This window comes from Hermetia illucens, chromosome 1, assembly GCF_905115235.1.
Source record: "Hermetia illucens chromosome 1, iHerIll2.2.curated.20191125, whole genome shotgun sequence".
NCBI classification, from domain to species: Eukaryota; Metazoa; Arthropoda; class Insecta; order Diptera; family Stratiomyidae; genus Hermetia; species Hermetia illucens.
Window position 1 is genome coordinate 132,158,651 of NC_051849.1, and position 22,402 is coordinate 132,181,052.

The 22,402-nt window shown below is 40.0% G+C and overlaps 1 protein-coding gene across 2 annotated transcripts; it reads left to right on the forward strand.

Moving 5' to 3' along the window:
- Positions 1-6,082: 6,082 nt before the first annotated feature.
- LOC119646563 (rRNA-processing protein UTP23 homolog) lies at positions 6,083-16,207 on the forward strand. 2 transcript variants are annotated; one of them, XM_038047043.1, is made up of 5 exons: positions 6,083-6,376; positions 8,832-8,978; positions 9,035-9,235; positions 15,818-15,823; positions 15,881-16,207. In XM_038047043.1, exons 2-5 carry the CDS (start codon positions 8,859-8,861, stop codon positions 16,118-16,120), a joined length of 567 nt encoding a protein of 188 aa, XP_037902971.1. In that variant the 5' UTR covers positions 6,083-6,376; positions 8,832-8,858; the 3' UTR covers positions 16,121-16,207. The 2 variants fall into 2 exon arrangements, with proteins under 2 accessions (XP_037902971.1, XP_037902970.1); XM_038047042.1 differs by having other exon boundaries at positions 6,090-6,376; positions 15,818-16,207.
- Positions 16,208-22,402: the final 6,195 nt, after the last annotated feature.

Below are 22,402 nucleotides of genomic sequence, written 5' to 3' on the forward strand. Positions count from 1 at the left end.
TTTAACATGACATAAGAAAAATACCGGGAAAAATTTTAAAAATTTTTGTGAAATATTCGTTGTTATTCCGTGAACTAGGCAACTGTGTCGTGAATAATCTGAATCAATTTTCTCCTGTAGGTATCAGTAGAATTGTTTATCATTACTCAATTGGAACTTACAACTCTTCGTTACATCAGCATCGTAAAACAACAACAGTAATCGATCAAGATTTCAAAACTTGATGGCGATGGTAATTAAATTACGTTCTTTGGCAAATGAATTGCAATCACATTGAAAGTCTGTAAATTGGAAATTCATTTGCTTTTTAACAATATTTCTTATCTATGCGATACCTTCAAAGTACCCTTTTAAATTGCAACTTATCTTTTTGTGTACTTAGAGATGTATGATGTCTGCCCATATAAAATGGAAGCGACTGTACCCTTGAAGGTAAAATTTGGGGGGCATATGTAGACGATGAAAACCCTTGCATAAGTGAAGAAAATTGTTCGAATAATTAGATATGCGTAATGTTAACGGGGAAGGTAATGAAGGGATGTAATCAGGGACATGTAATTAGGATCAAAAGATTAGCCAAGTAAATTTCGATGTATATAAAAAATCTCAGAGTAAAATCATATCATCAAACATAGTAAAAAACAATTTACATCAATAAAAATTCATTGTTATTGGGAGAGCTACGTCTTTATTCACTAAAACATAACTACAGAAAATCGGGAACTGAGCCCACGACTCTTGTTAAAACTAGTAAACAACATAGCAGAGAACACAAACTGACCGAAATCTCATTAAGGCGGAAACCGGAAGCACAGCGCTTCAGGTGAAAAGTTTTGTTGATCTTTTATGCGACAATATTTGGGTAGACGATGGTTATAAGCTCCTAGTGTATTTATTGTGCCTGTTAAAATTCGATTTAATACTGACATTTTATTTTTGAGGCTGACCTTCATCATCATCATCAACGGTGCAACAATCGGTATCCGGTCTAGGTCTGCCTTAATAAGGAATTCCAGACATCCCGGTTTTGCGCCGAGGTCGGCTGGACCTCGATATCCCCAAAAGCTGTCTGACGTCATGATCTCCGCCATCGCTCCATCTTAGGCAGAGTCTGCCTCGTCTTCTCTTTATACCATAGATATTGCCCTTATGGACTTTGCGGACTGGATCATCCTCATCCATATGGATTAATTGACCCGCTCACCGTAACCTATTGAGCCGGATTTTATCCACAACTTGACGGTCAGGGTGTTGCTCTGGCGGACCTTGCACGATCAGTATTTCATCAGTTTGCAATAAGTCAAACCAACAAAAATCGGCTGATGAAATGACTGATGGGCTGAAGTGGTCTGTATAAACAAGACGACAAGAAAACATTTTTGTTGCAAGTATTTAAAGATTGAAACCATTCGGAAGTGATGTTTCGATGAACAACGTAATGACAACTGCATTACACTCGAATTATCATCAGTCCAGCCAGTCTGATAGATTTTATTTAAAAAGTCCATCAGTTACGGCCATCAAAAACACTAGACGATTTGCCACAATACTGTTATTCAGAGAAACGCCACACTGATGAAATGCTGATGAGTCTTAGGGAGTGGTAATTTGACGCGAAAGAGGCAAATTTGACTTACTATAACTTTGGTAACAGGAGAAGGATTCCCCTTACCAGTATAATGCCATGGATCTAAGAGGAACGCAGTAAGTTTTCAAATTATAATTATATATTATTACTAAGTTGAAATTAATGTCCACGTTATTTTTTACAGTTGGTATATAAGTTGAGAAAAGAACTAGGTGTTTTTTCCTTATCCTGTAAATATTTTTATGTTTTCCCCCGCATACAGTTGCTTCGGAAACCACGTGCGTCCTTCCTCAGTGCTAGTAATAATAATAATAATCGTTGGCGCAACAATCCATATTGGATCAGGGCCTTGAAATGTGTTAGAGCACTTCATTCAAGACCGTAACGGTACACTAGGAGGCAATGTGGTCAGCATTGCGCTCGCCCGAGATTATTACCCTGATTTCACTCAGGTACTCATTCACTGCTGAGTCGACTGGTATCCGACGTCAAATCACGATGCAAATTCCACTGCCACCAGTGAGATTTGAACCGCGACCTTCCGTATGACAGCCTAGTGCTCTAACCACTGCTAGTACCTTATTAATTAATAATTATATATTATTTCTAATTTTATTTGAGTAGATTTCGTAATGGAGAGTATTTTGCGGACTAGATAACATAGGCACTGACCACCTTCTTGCGAGTGACAATTGGTGTAATCGTTTTTGAGAAAATTGAGTGCAACAAGCAGGCAGGCTTCAATAGAATTTCCAAATTTCCATCCCTTTTAATTCTGTTTTACGACTTCCGAGTGAATTCTTAAAGTTCAGTTCGATGGGAAATTAGTAAATAATATATGATGGGGGTTCACGGTTCGCATCTTGGTAGCAGAGGCATTGCAGTCGTGATTGTCAATTTAGTTATATACAAGTACCTCAGCGAAATCAAGAAAATGCATAGAATGTCGTTACAAACATGATGATCGGATTAAGTCACAGGCCTCGGAGAAATGCTAGGGCGTCCACCTCAGTCGACGCGGCAGGACGGGCCCCGGTCCTGTCGAGAAATGGGCAAGGGTTCTTGACGCATGGACGGCGTCAGGACGTAAGCAAGTTAGTCCACACACAACGAACAAAACAAATACGTGTCTGCACGCTAAATGTTGGTACCCTAACTGGAAAGACCGAGGAACTCGCAAGAGCCCTTCGGAAAAGGTGCATTGACATCTGCGCTCTGCAAGAAACCCGATGGTGTGGTTCCAAAAGCTGCGACATTGAACGCGAACGCGGTAAAAATGGCTACAAACTTCTCTATTTTGGTAACCCACACACTCAATATGGTGTTGGCATTGCCATCTCAGAGGGTTTCCGTGATGCCATTAAAGAAGTCGAACGATTTGATGATCGGCTGATGAAGCTCACCATTATATCAGCTGATCGCACTATTCACTTCTTCACCGCGTATGCACCACAGACAGGCCGACCTGATGCCGAGAAAGATGCCTTCTGGCAACTTCTCGATGAAAAGACTCGTCACGTGCCTGCTGACGATTACATAATCATTGCCGGCGACCTTAATGGTCATGTGGGTGAAAAGGCAGACGGTAACAGGTACCATGGGGGAAAGGGGTTCGGAGCGCGCAATGAAGGTGGCGAGCGTATAATCGATTTTGCGGACACCCATGACCTTGTACTTATGAATACATGGTTCATCAAACGATTGTCTCATCTTCCCACATTTTATAGTGGGAACAATAAAACGCAAATCGACTATATTCTCATAAGACGCCAACATTTTACCACTGTCACTGATTGCAAAGTCGTTCCATATGAGACCATCGCACCTCAACATCGGCCGTTGATTGCTGTCCTGCGAATAAAGCCACCGATAAAACGGCGTGAGGAACGCACTGGCCCGCCGCGCATTAAATGGTGGCGATTTGGTGAGAAGAAAGAAGAAACGGTCTCACTCATACGATTGCCAACCATTACGAATGTGGAAGAATCGTGGAACCAAATGAAAGACACGATCCACAAAGCGGCCTCTGCAACCCTCGGGGTCACCAAGCCGGGTAAGCGGTACATCAACCGAGATACTTGCCTTTGGAATGATGATGTTGAAATGAAGGTCCGTGAAAAGAAACGCCTCTACCACAAATTTCTCGACGATAAAACGCCTGCTAATTGGCAAATGTATAAGAATGCCAACCGGGAAGCAAAGAAAGCGGTCGCTGTCACCCGAGCGAACCATTTCAAAAATCTTTACGATAAACTGGACACTCGGGATGGCGAGAGAGATCTGTATCGACTTGCTAAAAGCCGTGATGAACGCACACAGGATATCGAACACTTCTGTTGCGTTAATGACAAGAACGGTACTTTGCTTACTGATCGTCGAGCCGCGACGGATAGATGGCGAGAATACTTCGAGCAGATTTCAACTGAAGAATTTGCTCATCCTCCACTTCCACAATCATTGCCGACATTTGGAGCAGTTCCACCAGTCAGCGCAACTGAAGTCGAGGAGGCAATAAAACAAATGAAATCGGGGAAAGCAACAGGACCTGACGACATCGCATCTGAGCTCTGGAAAGCGAAGAGCTGGGACCCAACACTGTGGCTCAGTGAATTCTTTAACCGGGTTATTCAGGAAGGAAGAACACCATCTGACTGGCAAGAAAGTACCACAGTTCCAATATGGAAAAAGAAAGGTAGCCCAGCAGAATGTTCAAATTACCGTCCGATCCGCTTACTTTCCCATACCATGAAGATTTTTGAACGTATTCTTGACAACCGTATTCGCGAAATCGTTGAAATAACCGTGAATCAAGCCGGATTTGTCAAGAACTGCGGAACTACTGACGCAATACACGCTGCGCGGTTACTCATGGAGAAACACCGTGAGAAGCATCGCCCTCTTTACATTGCCTTTCTGGATCTAGAGAAAGCGTTTGACCGTGTACCACACGAACTCATCTGGTATGCTTTACGACAACACTTCGTGCCAGAAGAACTCGTGCGCTGGGTTCAGTTGCTCTACCACGATCCGAAAAGTAAAGTTCGAAGTATGGCGGGTGTATCAAAACCGCTTCGTGTCTCTGTTGGAGTTCATCAAGGAAGTGCCCTCTCACCACTCCTCTTTGTCCTTGTTATGGACACCGTCACACGGGATATCCAACGTCCAGCGCCCTACACACTGCTTTATGCAGATGATGTTTTCCTAGCATCTGATAGCAAAAATGATCTCGAGCAACTTGTTCAAAAATGGAATGATCGCCTCATGCAACACGGTCTCAGATTGAATTTAAACAAAACTGAATTTTTGACGACCGATCCCCATGAAACAGGCACAATCACTGTCAGCGGCAGTGATCTGCCCAGAACTGAGCGATTTAAATACCTCGGGTCAACGCTATCAGCCAATGGAGAGCTGCGTTATGAAATTGCTTCACGCATTAACGCAACCTGGATGAAGTGGCGTTCCACAACTGGTGTCCTTTGTGATCGACGTATCAACGAACGTCTCAAATCTAAAATTTACCGCAATGTCGTCCGTCCAGTCGCTCTCTATGGTTCTGAGTGTTGGCCGACCATAAAAGACAATGAACGACGTCTTGCGGTAATGGAGACGAAGATGCTACGTTGGACTAGTGGCGTCACACGTTTAGATCACGTCCGAAATGAGGAAATCCGCGATCGTTATGGGGTTGCACCGATCGTGGAAAAGTTGCGAGAGAGGCGTCTTCGATGGTATGGTCACGCAATTCGTGCAAACGAGAATTCACTTGCAAAGATTGGTCTGAACATCGAAGTCGATGGTAAACGACCAAAAGGCAGACCTAAGCAGCGGTGGCTTGATACGCTGGATGGGGATTTGAAAGCCTCGAGATTGCACCCAGATCAGGCATTCGATAGAGCCAAATGGCGAAGCCGATCACGACGAGCCGACCCCGCTTGTGAACGGGACAAAGGCTGAAGAAAAAGAAGAAGAAGGCCTCAGCGAAATCAGCGAACCACATTGCCTCTTAGCGTACCGTTACCGTTTTCACATGAGGTGCTCTTACACGCTTCAAGGCCTAGATCTAAATCAGATTGGAAGCGCCATTAATTTTATTTTCTTTATTTGCCATATGGGTGGTAACGGCTTTTTCTGAGCTAGAACGAATAGCTTCAGTGACTTTTCAATCGTTCACAATGCTTCGTAAAAAAAACCTTGATTTCATAATTTATTCCTGATTGCAGAGTGCTAGGTATCTGTTCAGAACAACCAACTGATTTGCCGCTGTTTTTCATTTGTAGCTAATTGAGCTACACATTTATATTAAAGGGCACACACAATCAATATTGGTATGTCTGAATATTTGAAATTAAAATTTACTCCTTGGTGGGAACTTTCAATTTACCAAGTTAGGACTGCCTCATCTGAGGAGGTTCTTTCCTCAACTATCGCATGGCCTATTCTTTATCTTATTCATACACATATGCTTGACCCTTTCTAACTCTAGCACATGGTTATTTTTGACAACCTGTGCGCTTTCTATTGTTGTTATGTCCACGCTTCATTCAAAACAAACCATTTGACGGCCGTCAGATGAGTTTTGCTCTGAGCACTTCACGCTGGAGTTAGCGAATGGGATGAAAATTATTTTTAAGTTTCGTAGTTTCTCCTGAAGCAATAATAATAATAATCGAGAGTACGAATATAATTTTTATGTGAAAAAGTAAATTTGCGGGCAATTTTCTGTCTGAAATAAGAGGGCGAGAATCTGCGGTTCAAGGATTTAAAACTGTTTTTAATCGTTTCAAGGTAAGTGGAATGGTAATATTTGTCAAAATACATAATGGGCACTAATTAAACTTCGTGCTCAATGTAGGCATTTCCACCGTCCCGGTGTCAGACAGCTGCTGTTGACTATTGCATCGCGCTCTCTTGACCGGGGACTGGTTTTTAGTATGATCTTGACTGTAAGGTTCTGGTACAGGTTAAGGAGCACTACAATTGCGTAGTTGTACTTACCAACGGAGATTCCCGATATAGTGAAGAAAAATGCTTTCTATGAGCAACTACATGCCGACTTCCCCTTCAAACAGAAGTGCAAATATCTGTGCACTCAAGGCAATCACCGAGTATCGACAGATAGTAGGCTAGTTTTCGCTCTTGATCCTCCGGTATCGACCACATTAACACTCTTTAGATCATCGGAACAGTGGGCGAAGTGTAGACCTTCGCTCGACTTGCTCCTCATCGACTCCGAAAAAGTCTTTTTGGAGCAAATCAAGGCAGCAGCGGAGAAGGGCTAATGGCAAACATTGGAGGTCCTACGTTTAACACACGACTCCTCCTAATGCTTCAGCTCTAAAGCGTGGAACTATGAGATGATGCTATTGACAAAGAGGAGACCCAAGGGAAGAACGGCAATAATGACCTAAGAAAATAACTAATGAAGAACTGGTTTAGCGTACGGGCCTGATATCCGTGAATGTGTTAATCAGAAAGCGCAAGTGGTAGTGAATAGGTCACAAACTCAGGAAGGGCGATAATTTAATTTCCAGAATGGCCTACAAGTGGGGCGTCCTAGAATTGCTTACCATGGGACAATGGGGGGAGAAGTGCAAGCTTCTCGGAAAATTGTGGAAACAGTTGCAGTGCATTGCTGGCAACCGGCAGGTTGGTGTGTTTGACGCGCTATGCCTTACTGCTCTCACCAAAATTATCTGAAAAGGGTTTTAAATAGTTAAAAGAAAATTACTGTATTATACAGTGCAAAAGCGTACCAAAGCGCAGTTAAAGAAAATGGCCAATATAGCTCGGCAAGTCTCAGAAATCCGATCAATGTCAAACTTAAAAGAGGGTCTTTGCCCTCTTAGTGTTAATAAAATAGTATAAATAAATTTCATAACAGCTGACTCTAACTGAAGAAACGATCATTGAAATCATCAAAAGCTCTTTGAAAATTGCAATTTGATATACACACATATAATGTTGGAATTATTGTCATCAGATAGTGTAAGTCTAAGCTGAGGGACCGAGGGCCGTGGTTTGTCAAACGAAAGTGTTTGAAATGCGAAGGAGGCTATGATTTCTTAAAATAAGGAAAGAAAAGAAAGGTGAAAGCTAAATCCATGAACTTCAAAAGCAGGCATCCAACCACGGTGACGATGAAAACGTCAACTGAAACCAAACAGAAAGCAGGCAATACCTCAAAGTATCCATCTAAAGCCTCTTCGACTACCACAAAGCGTATAATAACCGCTGTAAATTGAAATTGGAAAGCATGTGGTACAGTGGTACAACACTTTATACATGAATATCATAATAACCAGATGCGAAGGAGGAACTGAATTCGTCATCGATATGTAATTAGCTATTTAATCCAAACACCATTTTCCGCAAGCATAAAATTAACAATTATCAGAATACTTATCTGGCCCAAAGAAACCGTATCTATATTACTTTAGTGTTTGAGCTAACGAAAATTTCGGCATTATTTCAGTTTCTGACAAATTTGGGAAGAATCTCTCAACAATTTCAAATTGCAGATTTTTTATTCAAAATTCAAGTTCAGCAAATTTCAAATCCGTTCCCTTTCGAACCTGATCGTCCAATCTAGTATTCATATCGGCTTTACTAACTCAGAGAGATGTTTTCTCATAAGTGCTTATACTGCTGATATTTTTAACTTTATAATAAAATTTTAACACTTTCATATTACAAACAACCAAGTAGCAACAACATTAAATAGCCTTAGTCAGTTGAAAACACTAAAGATGGAAGAATACATCTTTAAGACCGTTAATAATTTTTAAGGTTTCGTGTAAAACAAAACCTTATTAAAATCGGTTTACTGTCTGTCACACGCATTTTTCTCGGAGACGATTTTAGCGATCGCAACCAAATTTGGTGGAAAGGAAAGGAAAGGTTATATTTTTCTATGTAAAATTGAAGGGGGGTCTCCATACATGCAATAAAGGGGTGTACATTTTTTTTTCAGCAAATATAGACATGTTCGGTATCCGACGCCTGTCTCAATTTTGACATTTGTTGGAAACTTGGAGAATGCGGGGAGTCGAAAGTGATTATTTCTTTACCAAACCTATTACCAGAAACTACACAACTGAAAAATCTAAAAAAAAATCAAGAGGCTGACACTATACAGTGCCTAGGCTCCGAAATACCCTCTATATCTTATTGTCAAGTTTCCTTTGATCGTATGTAGAATTCTCGTAAATCTTATAACAAAAATTGTCGTTTTATTCTGCAGGACTTTGTTAATGGAAACGAATACAGAATGAAAATCTTGCGCAACAAAAAAGCTTCGAAGCTGCTTGCATATTATGCAACAAATTTTGGTTACAAACAGCCATATCAAGTGTTAGTTGACGCCACTTTTTGCCAAGCTGCGCTACAAGTGAGTATTTTTTCATGGACATAAACGTTGGAAATTCATTCATTTCCTATTTACAGAATAAAGTTGCAGTAGAAGATCAACTGAAAAAATATTTGCAAACTGATCTTAGATGTTTTACAACGCAATGCATCATCCTTGAGGCAGAGCATTTGGGTCAACCTTTAATTGGTGCGACTAGGATTGTTAAGCAGTTTTCAGTTTTTAAATGCGGGCATGAAGGAAAACCGATTGGGGGGTCCGATTGTGTACGAGATATGGTAAATATGTTGCTTTGTTTTTCTTTATTGATAGTTACTATACGAAAGGTGTTCAAGAAGGAATGGTAATTGGGATCTAACATCGAAAGTACAAATATAATTATAAACTTAATTTTTTACGTAGCCGTTGACAAGCTTCTTTTCCAAGACTTTAACGCATTGCCTGGGTCAAAAAAAGCCTCTATAGCAGCGATTGCTTCTATTATTTCTAAATAATCGACGTAGAAGTAGAAACGGGAAAAGGGGAAAACAGGTTGACGTCGTTGGATATCTCATATGGACAATAAGCTAGATGTAAAACCCGATTCGCTAATAATAGCCATCATAACTTCATGTGTGAAACAAAACCTTATTAAAATCAATTCAATGTCTGTCTGTCCGTCTGTCTGCATGGTACATCTGATTTATTCCGAAACTGCTGCACCGATTATTACGAAATTTGGTCAGAACATGTGGTCTGTGTGCTCCTTTTCATGCAGCGAGTGGCGCTATTTTGTATTGAGTTTAAAGGGGACTCCCCCATATGTGCGAAATGGGAGCGCAATTTTTTTTGCACAGAATATGGTCATGGGGTATCAGAAAGGGTTCGATTAGTACTTTGAAACTGATCTTATTTCTGACATTAGGTGAAACATAGGAGAGTGAAGGCTCAAAATGTGTGATCCAAAAAGTGAAACAGGTTTCGTTCTGAGAACATATTTTGGAAATTTACCCGAAACCCCCTTAAGTTTGTCCTAAAGATACAAAATTTGGTGAAAAACCCCCTTAACTTTATCCTAGAAATACAAAATTTTTGTGATAACATAGGCGATAATATAGGACATAACTCTGGGAAGTTGGAACGCATCTAAATATTATTAACAAAGTTATTGAAAGTCAAAATATTGAATTTCACGTAAATTTATTGCATTCTAGGACGTGTATGAGGTCATCATCATATGTGTAATGTGAATTTATATGAACGGCGGAGACACATTCGCCTTTCTTTTTTAGCTGTTTTTAGTTATTTGAATATAAATTTTAATTTCTGGCGAGTTGCATGTGCGTGTATACGTATATGCTAGTGAAATTTGCGGCTAGTGTTCAATAAGATGAACGTGTACGTATGTATGCTTCCGTCCACAAAGTAAAATGGAAATGCGTGAATTGGATTCTTAGCTATGTACGAATGGAAAAACTGGAAAAACGTGCATAGAGACTTGCTCAGATAAGGTGAACACAGAACCTTTTATCTGAAGTGCCGAGCTTCGGGTATTCCGACTTGTTTATTTAACATGTCATGTTGGTACTAGTTGTTGCGATATTTTATCTTTGTGACCCCAACTAATTTTCTGATGGCCTCTCTTTGGTCAGCTACGACCTGTCTTCGATTTTTTTACGCTGTTAGCTGTGTGTGATATGGATGGGCTAACTAGGCGGTGATGATATATTATGGAGCCTCCAACCAATTTAAAGTCAGGACACTATCGTGCAACTGTGATATAAGGATGAAGAGAGTCCGCTAGTGCTTCCAACAACTTGGTGTGTATTTCGATAGAAGATTTTTTTCCAAATAAAAGGGTTTGCTAACAGATCTTATTTTCGGATGTTCCCTTGTTCACTAGTATGGTTTAGAAAATCAATATAGCTCATAGGAATGACAAATAATGACACACTAAATAAAAAATGTTTAAAAATGTTTGTATAGCCTTAAAAATATAGTCCTAGTGTATCAATCTTTATTGAAATCGATAAAGAGCAGGTGGAGCGGCGATTTGAATTCCACATATTGCTCCACAATAATGCGAAGGGTGTTAACGTGGTCGTTACAGGAGGATCCAGAGCGGAAATCAGAATGCTTTATATCGATCAAGCTTTCGAAGTGTTCCTTGATGCGCTTCAGAATGGTTTTAGCTAATACCTTCACGAAAACAGGAAGCGTGTGTATACTCCTCCAGTTGTTGCACTAAAGAAAAGGAAAGGAAATTCTCAAATTGCCTGCATTAATGGATGAGTGGAAGTAACAACTCTGTAGAGAGTTTAAGAGTTGGACGTACTTTTTCACGGTGGTGAAATTCCCGGGCATCGCGCTAACAACCATCAACAAAGCTCCCAGCTTCTTACGTTCATTGAGCAGCCTGCATGTTCCCGAAGTCAGCAAGGTTTTCTAAGCTCCCTGGCAACTCAGCACTTATAAATATTTTCGAGCTGGTTGTTCAAAGTCTATGTTTTTTGAGGGGCAAGTAAGTTGTCTATTCAATTTGAGGACCGAAGTTCCAGAAGTCTACAAACCGTTCACCGTTGTTGTTACGGTCAACGATACCATGCGTTCCTATCACATCTCTGACCAATTACGATCCGAATGTCACCTTTAGGAAGTCTCTCCTGAACTGTGTGTGCTTCCTAATAGAAAGCAACGTCCTCTTCTACATGGAAAATATTCTTTGGTGCGTAGCACTGCTTAATTATGATACTCGTGGACCAAAATTTTGCAGTTAAGAACTTGTCAGAAATCGGCTCAAAGGTTATGAGAACGGGCGGTACAATGCATCGTCTTTTTTCCTCGTTCCCTCTTAACTACGCTAATAACATCTGTTTCCTTTTCCACTGGGCGGCGGATTTCGGCTAAATTGGACTAGATTTCGAAAAGGAGGCGTATGGTCCTATAATGCGATGTCGATACCAAGCGTCTCGAAGTCTACGTCTCTATTCGCCTCAGTCCAGCGATCGCTTCCTCTAATTTAGGAAAACGAGCAATGTGAAATTTGCATTGTCTACTAAGTCCGAGGATATGAGAGCCTTCGGGCGATTCCCTTCCACCTTGCCTGGGAATTCTTTTGTCGTACATACAGGTCGTCTACCTGCCTATTGGAGCTTTCAAATCTTAATATGAATAACAGCGAGTGTGGGTTCGACGTTCGAAAGCATTGACTTTCTCTTCTTCGGACAGGCTGAATCATGTATTGTAAATGTTGTTTTCCTGTATATATTTTTTTCAGAAGTGGCAGTACGAGGTAAAATGTTTTGTTGTTTGCAAGCATTATCCGAATGTTAATTTCGTTTATTTCGGTTTTGTTTTTTATGAGAGTTGTGCCTAATTACAAAAAATTGTGGACTTGTTCGAATTTGTAGTCATTTAGTGTCGTGGTTGGTTTGATTGGCGTCTATTTTTGGGTTTGTGTCATGATTTTGTTCTTCTCTTCGTTTATTTAAACAAGTGGGGAAACCGGAAACTCGGCGGTTCAGGTATGAAAGGTTTTGTTGACCCTTTAGATACGAATATTTGCTACACTAGATACGAATATTTGCTACACGATGTTTCTGTTTATACCTAGTACGTAGTGTATATACGTACCCGGTATTCAATTCAATCTGGTACTGACATTTTGTCTCCCATGAAGTAGGAATTTGACATGAAAGAGGTAAATTTGAACTGTTATATCTTTGTTGATGCTTCATATTCAATTATACACTTTTCCAACATTTTATTAATCCAAGATGAAGTTAAGGGTGTTTGCAGTAAATTTCCAAAATATAATTATATTCTATAATTAACTTTATTTGAGCAGATATCGCAGTCGAGATTATTTTGAGGCTCAGATACCATGTGCATGGAACATTTCGAACCATTTTCGGATCCCCGCATTCCTCCTCTGTATAACCAATTTCAAAACTAATACCTGCTTCGGAAAGTACTAATCGAGACCTTTCATTTGATAACCTACATGGTTATATTCGGCGCACAGCTTGCAGCCCTTTTTCACGTATACGGTGACAACACCTTAAAAATGGATTTTGGTATATATATCCGTTTGCGATTTGTAGGCACCTAAACCGTTCAAAGGATTGTTATGAAAATTATATTATATTATTTCTGATTTAATATTGTCTATTGATTGTATAGAGACAAACATAGATAAATTAAATAATTTACAGACATTAAATTCTGAAAACTATTTAAAATGCCACTAAAAGAATCGAACATTGGAAGATCAACCAGTCATGCACGGCAACTGTCAGCCAGTAGAGCAGTTTAAAATTTGTGAAGAACAACATTCACGACTGGAAGCAGAAATAGAAGAAATCAGAACATCGAGCCTCTATTACTAAAATACCAGAATACCGGGATGCACGCCGGATATATTACACACCAAAAGAGTGGGTTGCACGATTTTACAATCTGCCTGCTTCTGATCTGACTGGTTTACTTCTTCCAGTACTCGAAAAAAATCCATAGTTTTTGCAAACATACAAAGGCAGAACAACGTCTGTCAGCTTCAGTTAGTATTATATATAATCATTCCTCCAGTTATTGAAAAGACCAACTGAGCTATTTTCGATAGAATAAATACACGAAATTTGATAGAAAATACTTTGAATGAGTTTTCATTACGGATCGCTAATGCTACATCTATTTGATATAATAAGGAGGTAGGTAGGGAGAGTGCAATGACCAGTTAGACTGAAAACCTTGGTCTGTTAGTGTTTCACTTCAGTCGAATCTATTTGCCTCCCTTCCTAAATCCAGAAAATTTTCAGATTGCAAAGGTCGGTTTGATTACTCTCTCGGCCACCAGGGTTGCATTTTTTCATCGATATTCTTGTTATCGGTTATATCCATCTTGCTGCCTTGTGCGGAGATTTTAGTGGACACATCTTTTCTTAAACACCTCGAATACGTTGATGACACCAGTTTGTTCTCTCACGCGACTTTGAATTTGGAAAGAGAGTCCAATAGGTTCAGACTGAAGATAAACACCAACAAATCAAGGTTATCTGTCTGACTGACCATTACACTTCCCCTATCTGTATTATTGAGCATCGAAGGCATTGATCAATTTGTGTATTTAGGAAGCGTGGTCTCTGCTGTTGGCGGCACCGAACTTATTGTCGCTCGTCGCATTGACAGCACTAGGTCCGCCTTCGCTGCCTTGTTCAAAATGGAAATACAATTATCTCAATACCAAGATTAATTTGAGATTGTTCTATGCGAATGTTCTCTCGATTTCGAACAAAGGACAAAGGTTAGTAACCTTTGGACGAGTTGATCAGAAGGCGGGCTTCAGTTCCATAACTGGCTAGCCCATGCAAGGAGTGGGTAGCCCAGGAGCACTTGGCGAACAAACAGTAGAGAAGTATAGGGTTCTCGGGGAGGCCTGAAACAGCTTAAGTGCACTTCAGTAGAGGTGTACCATGTAAATGGTAACCATATATCGTGCATATTATTGTGATTCTGAAACATTTGTACATGCCTCGCTCGTAAACTCCCGTGTCCGGGTTTTATCATAAGATCGCTAAGTCTTAGTCATAAAGAACTTAATATCCTGTATGGGTCCGTGGATAACAATCTATTTAATAATTTTCAATGCATAAAGCAATGTATAGGGCGTTGGACGTTGGATGTCCCGTGTGACAGTGTCCACAACACGAACAAAGAGGGCTGGTGGGAAGGGGCTTCCTTAATGAAAACTGACAGAGACACGAAACGCCATATTTCGAACTTTACTTTTCGGATCGTGATAGAGCAATTTAACACAACGCACCAGTTCTTCTGGCTCTAGGTGTTGTCGCAGAGCATAATAGATGAGTTCCTGTGGCACACGGTCAAACGCCTTCTTTAGATCCAGAGATGCAATGTAAAGAGGGCGTTGCTTCCCATATTGTTACTCTATGAGTAATCATGCAGCGTGTATTGCGTCAGTACTTCTCCATTTCTGGAAAAACCCGGGCTGATTCACTGTGATTTGAATGTGTTACGGTAATTTGCACACTCTGCTAAATAACGTTTGTTTTTCCATATTGGAACTGTGATACTTTTTTGCCAGTCAAATGTTATTCTATCTTCGCAAATAACTGGATTGAAGAACTCACTGAACCACTTGGTTGGGTCCCAGTTCTTCGCTTTTCAGAGCTCGGATGCGATGTCGTCAGGTCCTATTGCTTTCCCCAATTTCATTCGTTTTATTGCTTCTTCGACTTCAGTGGCGTTGATAGGTGGAGTTGCTTCAAATGTTGGCAGTGCTTGTGGAAGTGAAGGATAAACAAAGTCTTCCTAACCGTTTTTGTTATAACGCAACAGAAGTTTTCGATAAACTGTGTGCGTTGGTTTCGGCTTTTAACAAGTCGACAAGACCTCTATCGCCGTCCCAAGTGTCCAGTTTATTGCATTAGGTTGACTTGTCTGTGGTGCGTATGTGGTGAAAAAGTGAATTGTGCGATCAGCTAATATAATGGTGAGCCTCATCAGCCCGTCATCAAATCAAATTTGGTGGAATCGTAGAAAACCATTGCCAACACCATATTGAGTGTGTGGACTATCAAATTAGAGAAGTTTACTAGCCATTTTTGGCACGTTTACGTTCTATGCCGCAGTTTTTTCTCTTTGTTGCAAATACAAATGCACCTTTTCCGAAGGGCTCTTGCTCCTCCGTCCTTCCAGTGAAGGTACCAATATTTAACAGACAATAATTTTATAATTGGGAACATGATGACTTTGGTAAATCGGTAGATTGGTCTTTCAGCCCCTAAATTCACGTTTTTAGTAAATGAGTGAACTTTCGAATTTCATACATGCCTCTGCACGTAATTTTTCTTTCTTTTCAGGTGAAGGTGAGCAAGTTTATAGTTACTACACAAGATCGATCTCTTCAGCATTACCTTCGGCAGATTCCTGGGCAAGCATTGCTTTATTTACACAGATCTGCACCAGTGCTTGAACCTCCGTCAAAGAAGACTAAAGATATCGCTTCGCAGAAAATCAGTTCCTTGCTGACGAAAGCTCAAAAGACTCTACGGAAGGATCCAGTACACACAGATATACTTACAAACAAAAAGAGAAAGAAACCGAAAAACCCCAATCCGCTCTCATGCAAGAAAAAGAAAATTGTTAAGAATGGTAAAGTTTAAAAATTTCCCCTTTTTTCGTAAGGTATTATGAGCAACTATTTATAAGGAAATCAAATGTGCAAATACATAAAGATTTTTAAGAAAGAATCAGTAGTTTGGATTAGATAAAAGTTTGAAAGTTTCATTAGGTACAATCGAGTAAAAGCATATGTGGTAGTATCTATAAATGCTTTCAATTATTCTCTATATGTGAATTTAATTCCGCCCGTAGATTTTCCCAAGCATATTTGTTAGAATAGGGAGGAAAAGCCCCTACGTGTAACAGACGTCCTAAGGCGTAGATGGATGCCACACTGAGATAGTGATTCCCTTTCAAGTTGGTAATTGAAAATATATTGAAAGTGCTCCCTGCTTGTCGTAAAAGGCGACTAGGACGGATAGAAATTTGTAGGCCTGCAAATTGAAAAACTCCAATTTTCATTATCCTTTGGAAACGGCTACTATCCCTCAGAGGCGGGCCAGTCTTCCGGCTAGGACCTTTTGCTTTTGTCAACGGTTTATGGTAAGATTTTGAAACCTTCGAACGCTACTCAACGACGGTATTCAGTAAAAATTCCAGGTATTAGAATCTTGTACCACTGAAAGTGTCCTCTTAAACATCTCGTTTGTCAAGAACATTAAGAAGCTGAAGAATAAGTATGTTACAGTACATCCTAGGAAAAAAATTGTTGAACATCTTGAAGACGATTAGAAAATGAATGAAATGAAATGAAAATACAACGATACACTGAAGCATTACAAACGTATTCTAAAACAGAATGGAAGGTAATATCATTGCACACCAAAATGATTAAGCACAAGTTTTAAGATTTGCGTACAGTAGGCTTTTTTTGGAAAAGTTTCTTACACAGAAGCTTGTATCAAAAAACATAGTTTTGAGAAAAACACGTTTAAACTTTCAAATAATAGAGTTGAGAAAAAATCTGATTTGCGATGCCAACATTTTCCTTCTAAGTGAATACTTATATACATATTTATGTACCCCATTATATAAGTTGAAAAACATAAATGACCGGTATATGAATTATAAACAGGACAAAGTCCAGCTAGCGAAACTCAGACCTAAGCCTGTTCATACATATGTCCTGTTTTTGAATTTACGTAACGGAGCAGATAACACCTTTTCGCCACTTCGATCATGCTACTCCGAGGACAGAAACAGCGTTTGATGATTTGCTTTCTACCCTGGGTGAAACCGCAGAGGACCGGAATTATGCTATAGGACAGGGATTTGGGGTGGAAAATTAAATTTATTCAGAACAAATGGATGAAATTTAATAAGAAGTGCAAAAATCGCTAACAGAAAACAATATAATGAGACGATTTTATTTTCTATTCGTTATTGATTACTTTTTTTTAATACTACTTCGCATTTACCGATATTTCAGGAAAAAACTTCAATGCTTCCTCATATACCGATATTTCGCAGACAACTTGTTTCCTTCTTCTGTACTATAACTCCCCTACGATGGGATTGAGAAGAGAACAAGTTGTTCCTGCAAATTTTCACTGACGAAGAAGAAATAAAATCGTCCCAGTATTTACATTTAATTTAACGCCTAGAGACACCGTAGGCATACATTTAGTTGGAGTAAAAGAAAGTGAGCTTAAGCCAAACAACACTGTGAGAAACCCTTACATGAAGGCAGTTCAAAGGTTATCATGACCCACATAGTGATGCAAAACCTAGCCGATATTGTTTGTCCACGTTTGTAAATTAAAAAGAGCGATGACACCATCAGGTTTTGACTCTAGCTGGCTTGAGAGTAGAAAATAGAAATTTTGTTTGAGGAGGTGAGAAGGTCTAAAGTCTCCATCTCTATTCAGCTGTTTCCGGTTACATCGCTTCTCTGCCCTAGAAGCGAGCGTCTGGAGAGTTTATCTCCACTTTGGGCGAAATTTTAGGCTATTTTTGATTTGTTAAAGAAGCTTAGAATTAGAGGAGTAACTTGTTCCTGACCTACCGCCATTTGCGTTTTTTTTAACGTGTGATTTACAATCATCAGAGAAACCATCTCGGGTGAGACTTTCTTTCAAAACTGTACTTCCGCCGAAATACTCTTGTCATGTGAATAAACTTTCTGTATGCCACATTCTCTACTTTAATTTGATATTACCATTGTACGATGCTTTAGAATGGGAGAAACCGACGAGCCTATATCATTTTGGTTGATTTGCACCGCGAATATCCTCTGCTCCGTTCTAATAAATTTTTTAAACGTGGTAAAACACTATTACAAATTAAATTTATTTGAGTCGGTACAGGCCTAGACCGGATACCGGTTGTTGCGATCAACGGCGCAACAACCGGTATCCGGTCTAGGTTGCGCCGGTTGTTGCGCCGTTGATGATGATGATAGAGATAAAATATATTTTAGGCTAAGACTTTTATTAGAGGTATCATGATGATCGAGATGAGTGTCTTTCGAGATAGGAAAGAACGTTCCCTTCGTCTTATCAAATTTTGAAATAACTGGTTGTTCGAGTCACAAAAGTGAAGTAATATTGTGAGGAAATCCTAACTTAAACCTACCCCAACTTTAAAACGAATGATCTGTTTCTGATTTTGCATGCTATGGTAACTAGCCTTTTTATCCATTAAAGGATCTTCTTCGGTGGATATATTATGATCTAGAATGTGTCATCTTTTCAAATTTGATCATGGATAGATAGTTGTTAAAATCTTTAGTCGAAATAACCCGAGTCTAAGCATGTTAAAAATCTTTCAGGTATAAAATGAAGCGTGTAGGGTATAAAATGAAAGGTCTTGATTAATGCTTTCCGAAACTGATATCAGTTTTGCCGTGGATTGCAAAGTGTGTGAGTAAAGAGTCAAAATGTAAGAACTGACCGTGAGACAGGAGTTATTTTCGGAAACTGCCCACCGCAAAAATCCGAAAAAAATCAGCAAAGTGCGCTTAGATGAAATCTAGTCCTCAAAATATGTCCCTTTCCGATATCTGCTTAAATAAACTTACTAATGGTATATTACCAACTTTTTTGTCCGGATAACTGAGAACACAAAGCTGTCGTACGGAAGATCTCGGTTCAAATCTCGCTAACTGCAGTGGGATTTGTATCGTGATTTTTCCCCATACATGTGAATGGAGGGTTCAATTTGTTTTTCATAAAATGTGGCAATGTGGGGTATTAAACGAAAGGGCTCAATTAGTACTTTTCGAAACTGGTTCCATATTTGATACCGGGTGAAAGGTAGGGGATTGGGGACTCAAAATGTGACCCTCGGAAAGTGTAACAGGTCTCGTTCTCAGAATTTGGAAAAAATCACAGTGGTGCATCACTACGTAATCTAGGCCTCAAAATCCATCCGGTTCCAATATCTGCACAAACAAAGTTAATTATAGCATATTTCCACACTTTAGAAATTTACTCGGCAACCCCCCTTATGTTCATCCCAGAAGTACAAAATTGGGTGTAGGAGATAACATAGTGCACAATTTGGTCAAGCTTGAAGAAAAGCTAACTATTGTTAACAAAGTTATAGGGGGTGCAACTTTGCCATTTTTTGTGAATTTCGTGCACTCTACAATCTGTATGACGTCATCATCACATATCAATTCCTCAATACCACAACGAAATGAGTTCTTATGAATGGAGTCGGAAAAAATTACATGTGTGTATGTAGGTATATAACATATGAATGCTAATGAAGTCTACGGGTAGTGTCTAATTCAGCTAGATATATTTTTTTTTTTTGTGCGTACACGGAGGTGGAAAATCTTAGAAAGACACGTCCGCCGCCCGAACGGCGGAACAACAGCGGGCGCGTGTGGGATTCACACCCACTAAAAACCACCCCCGGTCTCTCCAGCCCCAGCCCCGCGGGACCACCATTGAGGTATTACTTCGCGGGGTAGGTTTGCTCTTAGGCACTCATCCTTCTCCTATTTGCAGCTTTCCTCCTTCTTTGTTCTTTCAGCAACTCCTCCTGCATTTGGATGATTGCGGAGCTAACCGCAAGCCACTTCTCCTCGGACTCCAGCATTTCAGTAACCAAGCTCTCTGGGGTCCCGCTCCTGCCCAGCACCTGGTTTAAGCTCCTTCTCTCCATCGCAAATCGTGGGCAGTGAAACATCACATGCTCTGGATCCTCCGGTATGCCATCGCATCTGGGACAGTTCGGAAAATCATCCAACCCAAAGCGGTGCAGATACTGCCTGTAGCAACCACCGTGTCCTGTGAGGAACTGGGTAATGTGGTAGTTGGTATCCCCATGTTTTCGCTCAAGCCACACTCTAATGTTGGGAATGAGCTTGTGCGTCCACCGACCTTTCGCAGACTCGTCCCATCTGCGTTGCCAGAGATAAAGCGAGTCTGACCTTGCCGCATTTCGACGCTGTGCATGCCCCTCCATATGTCTTGCATTGTATAGGACACTCATTTCTTTGGCCAGAATGTCAACCGGGATCATGCCTGCCACCACCAATACTGCTTCATCTGATGTGGTTCTAAAAGACTGCAAACCCTGCAAACCGAGTTCACCTGCTTCCGCCTCTGAGAGCTTGCAAGCGCCTCTGCCCACACAGGCGACGAGTAGACCAGGATGGAGCGCACCACTCCGGCTAGCATCAACTTCCGGCAATGTTTCGGCCCACCAATATAGGCTCTCCAGATAGATATATTTGTACATTAAACCAGCGGTATTCAATATACGTACTATATATGTACATATGTATGCTTTTGCGCACGAAGTAAATCGGAAATATGGGTACGATCAATTTATATACGTGCAGTATTCGGAAATAGGCAGTTTTTTTCGATTAGGGTGAGGATAATATCTATGTCTGTAATATGTACTTATGCCTTGTAGTTTGGAAAATTATGAAGGATTATGTTGGATTTGTGGCTATATACGGATAGAAAAATGTGCGTTGAAGTTTCTTACATAAGATGAACATAAAAACTTTATATCAGAAGCGTGAGCTTCCGGTATTCTGACTTGTTTATATCTGATGTAGGTTAATTTCTTCGAATTTGCTAATAATATTAAACTCAGAGTGTGAAGCGTATGAGATTGACTATTATCAATATAGGGCTTTCCATTAAATGATTTATTTAAATCACTTTCTAAAAAATAGAGGGCAATGGAATTTTTAGCTATATGACACGGAGCTGTCAACCACTCGTCGCTCCTCACATCTTCTTCAGCCTTTGTCCCGTTCATAATTTATTTATTTTATCAAATGCCTGATTTGGATGTAATCGCGAGCTTTTAGATCCCCATCCAACGTATCAAGCCACCGTTGTTTCGGCTGGCCTTTTGGTCGCTTACCATTGACTTCGATGTTCAGCCCAATATTGGTAAGTGAATTCTCGTTAGCGTGAATTACGTGACCACACCATCGAAAACGCCTCACTCGCAGTTTTTCTACGATCGGTGCAACCCTATATCAATCGCGGATATCCTCGTTTCGGATGTGATCAAAACGTGACAAGCCACTAGTCCAATGCAACATCTTAGTTCCCATTACTGCAAGACGCCGTTCATTGTCTTTTATATTTGGCCAACACTCAGAACTAGAGAGAGCGGCAGACGGACGACTTTCCAGTAAATTTTAGATTTGAGACGTTCGCTGATACGTCGATTACAAAAACACCAATTGTTGAATGCCAGTTCATCCAGGTGGCGTTAATCTGTGAAGCAATTTCATTACACAGTTCTCCATTGGCTGATAGCATTGACCCGGGATATTTAAATCGCTCAGTTCTGGGCAGGTTAATGTTAAAATTAACTATCTATTACATTATGCTCCTCACATAGGGGAAGGTCAATTCTTTCACGGACCCATTTCAGAACCTATCTAACAAAAAACTAAAAAAATACGAAGCTGCCGGCTGTGGCTAGGCTCTGAAATATCCTTCGTGCCGATATCTGTTCAAATAAAGTTAATAACAGTACATTACTGTAATTTTTCGTCAATGACTGCAGGGTCCCCTTAAGTTCATCCTAGAACCATGAAATGCAGCAATAAAGTTATAATATAAAGCATGATTCTACCAAGTTTAGTAGAAGTCGAACTATTACTAACAAAGTTATAGTAGGTCGAAATTACCGCTTCAGTGCGAATTCTAAGACTTAGAATATCAGTAGCACGTAAAAGTGAATATTCTCACATAATATGTGTATTAACATTACTTAGTTAGACAATTATTGCCGGGAGATTAAGTAGTGAAATATCCGCAAAATATCATGTTTTTAATCAATATTCTATATTCTTTATGTAAAAACCTTTTTTAAAGCATATTGATATAAATATTAAA

Coding starts and splice junctions, on each gene's coding strand:
- LOC119646563 (XM_038047042.1), top strand. CDS start 8,859: ATGAAAATCTTGCGCAACAAAAAAGCTTCGAAGCTGCTTGCATATTAT. Junction 8,979..9,034: donor TTTGCCAAGCTGCGCTACAA/GTGAGTATTTTT, acceptor TCCTATTTACAG/AATAAAGTTGCAGTAGAAGA. Junction 9,236..15,817: donor CCGATTGTGTACGAGATATG/GTAAATATGTTG, acceptor CTTTCTTTTCAG/GTGAAGGTGAGCAAGTTTAT.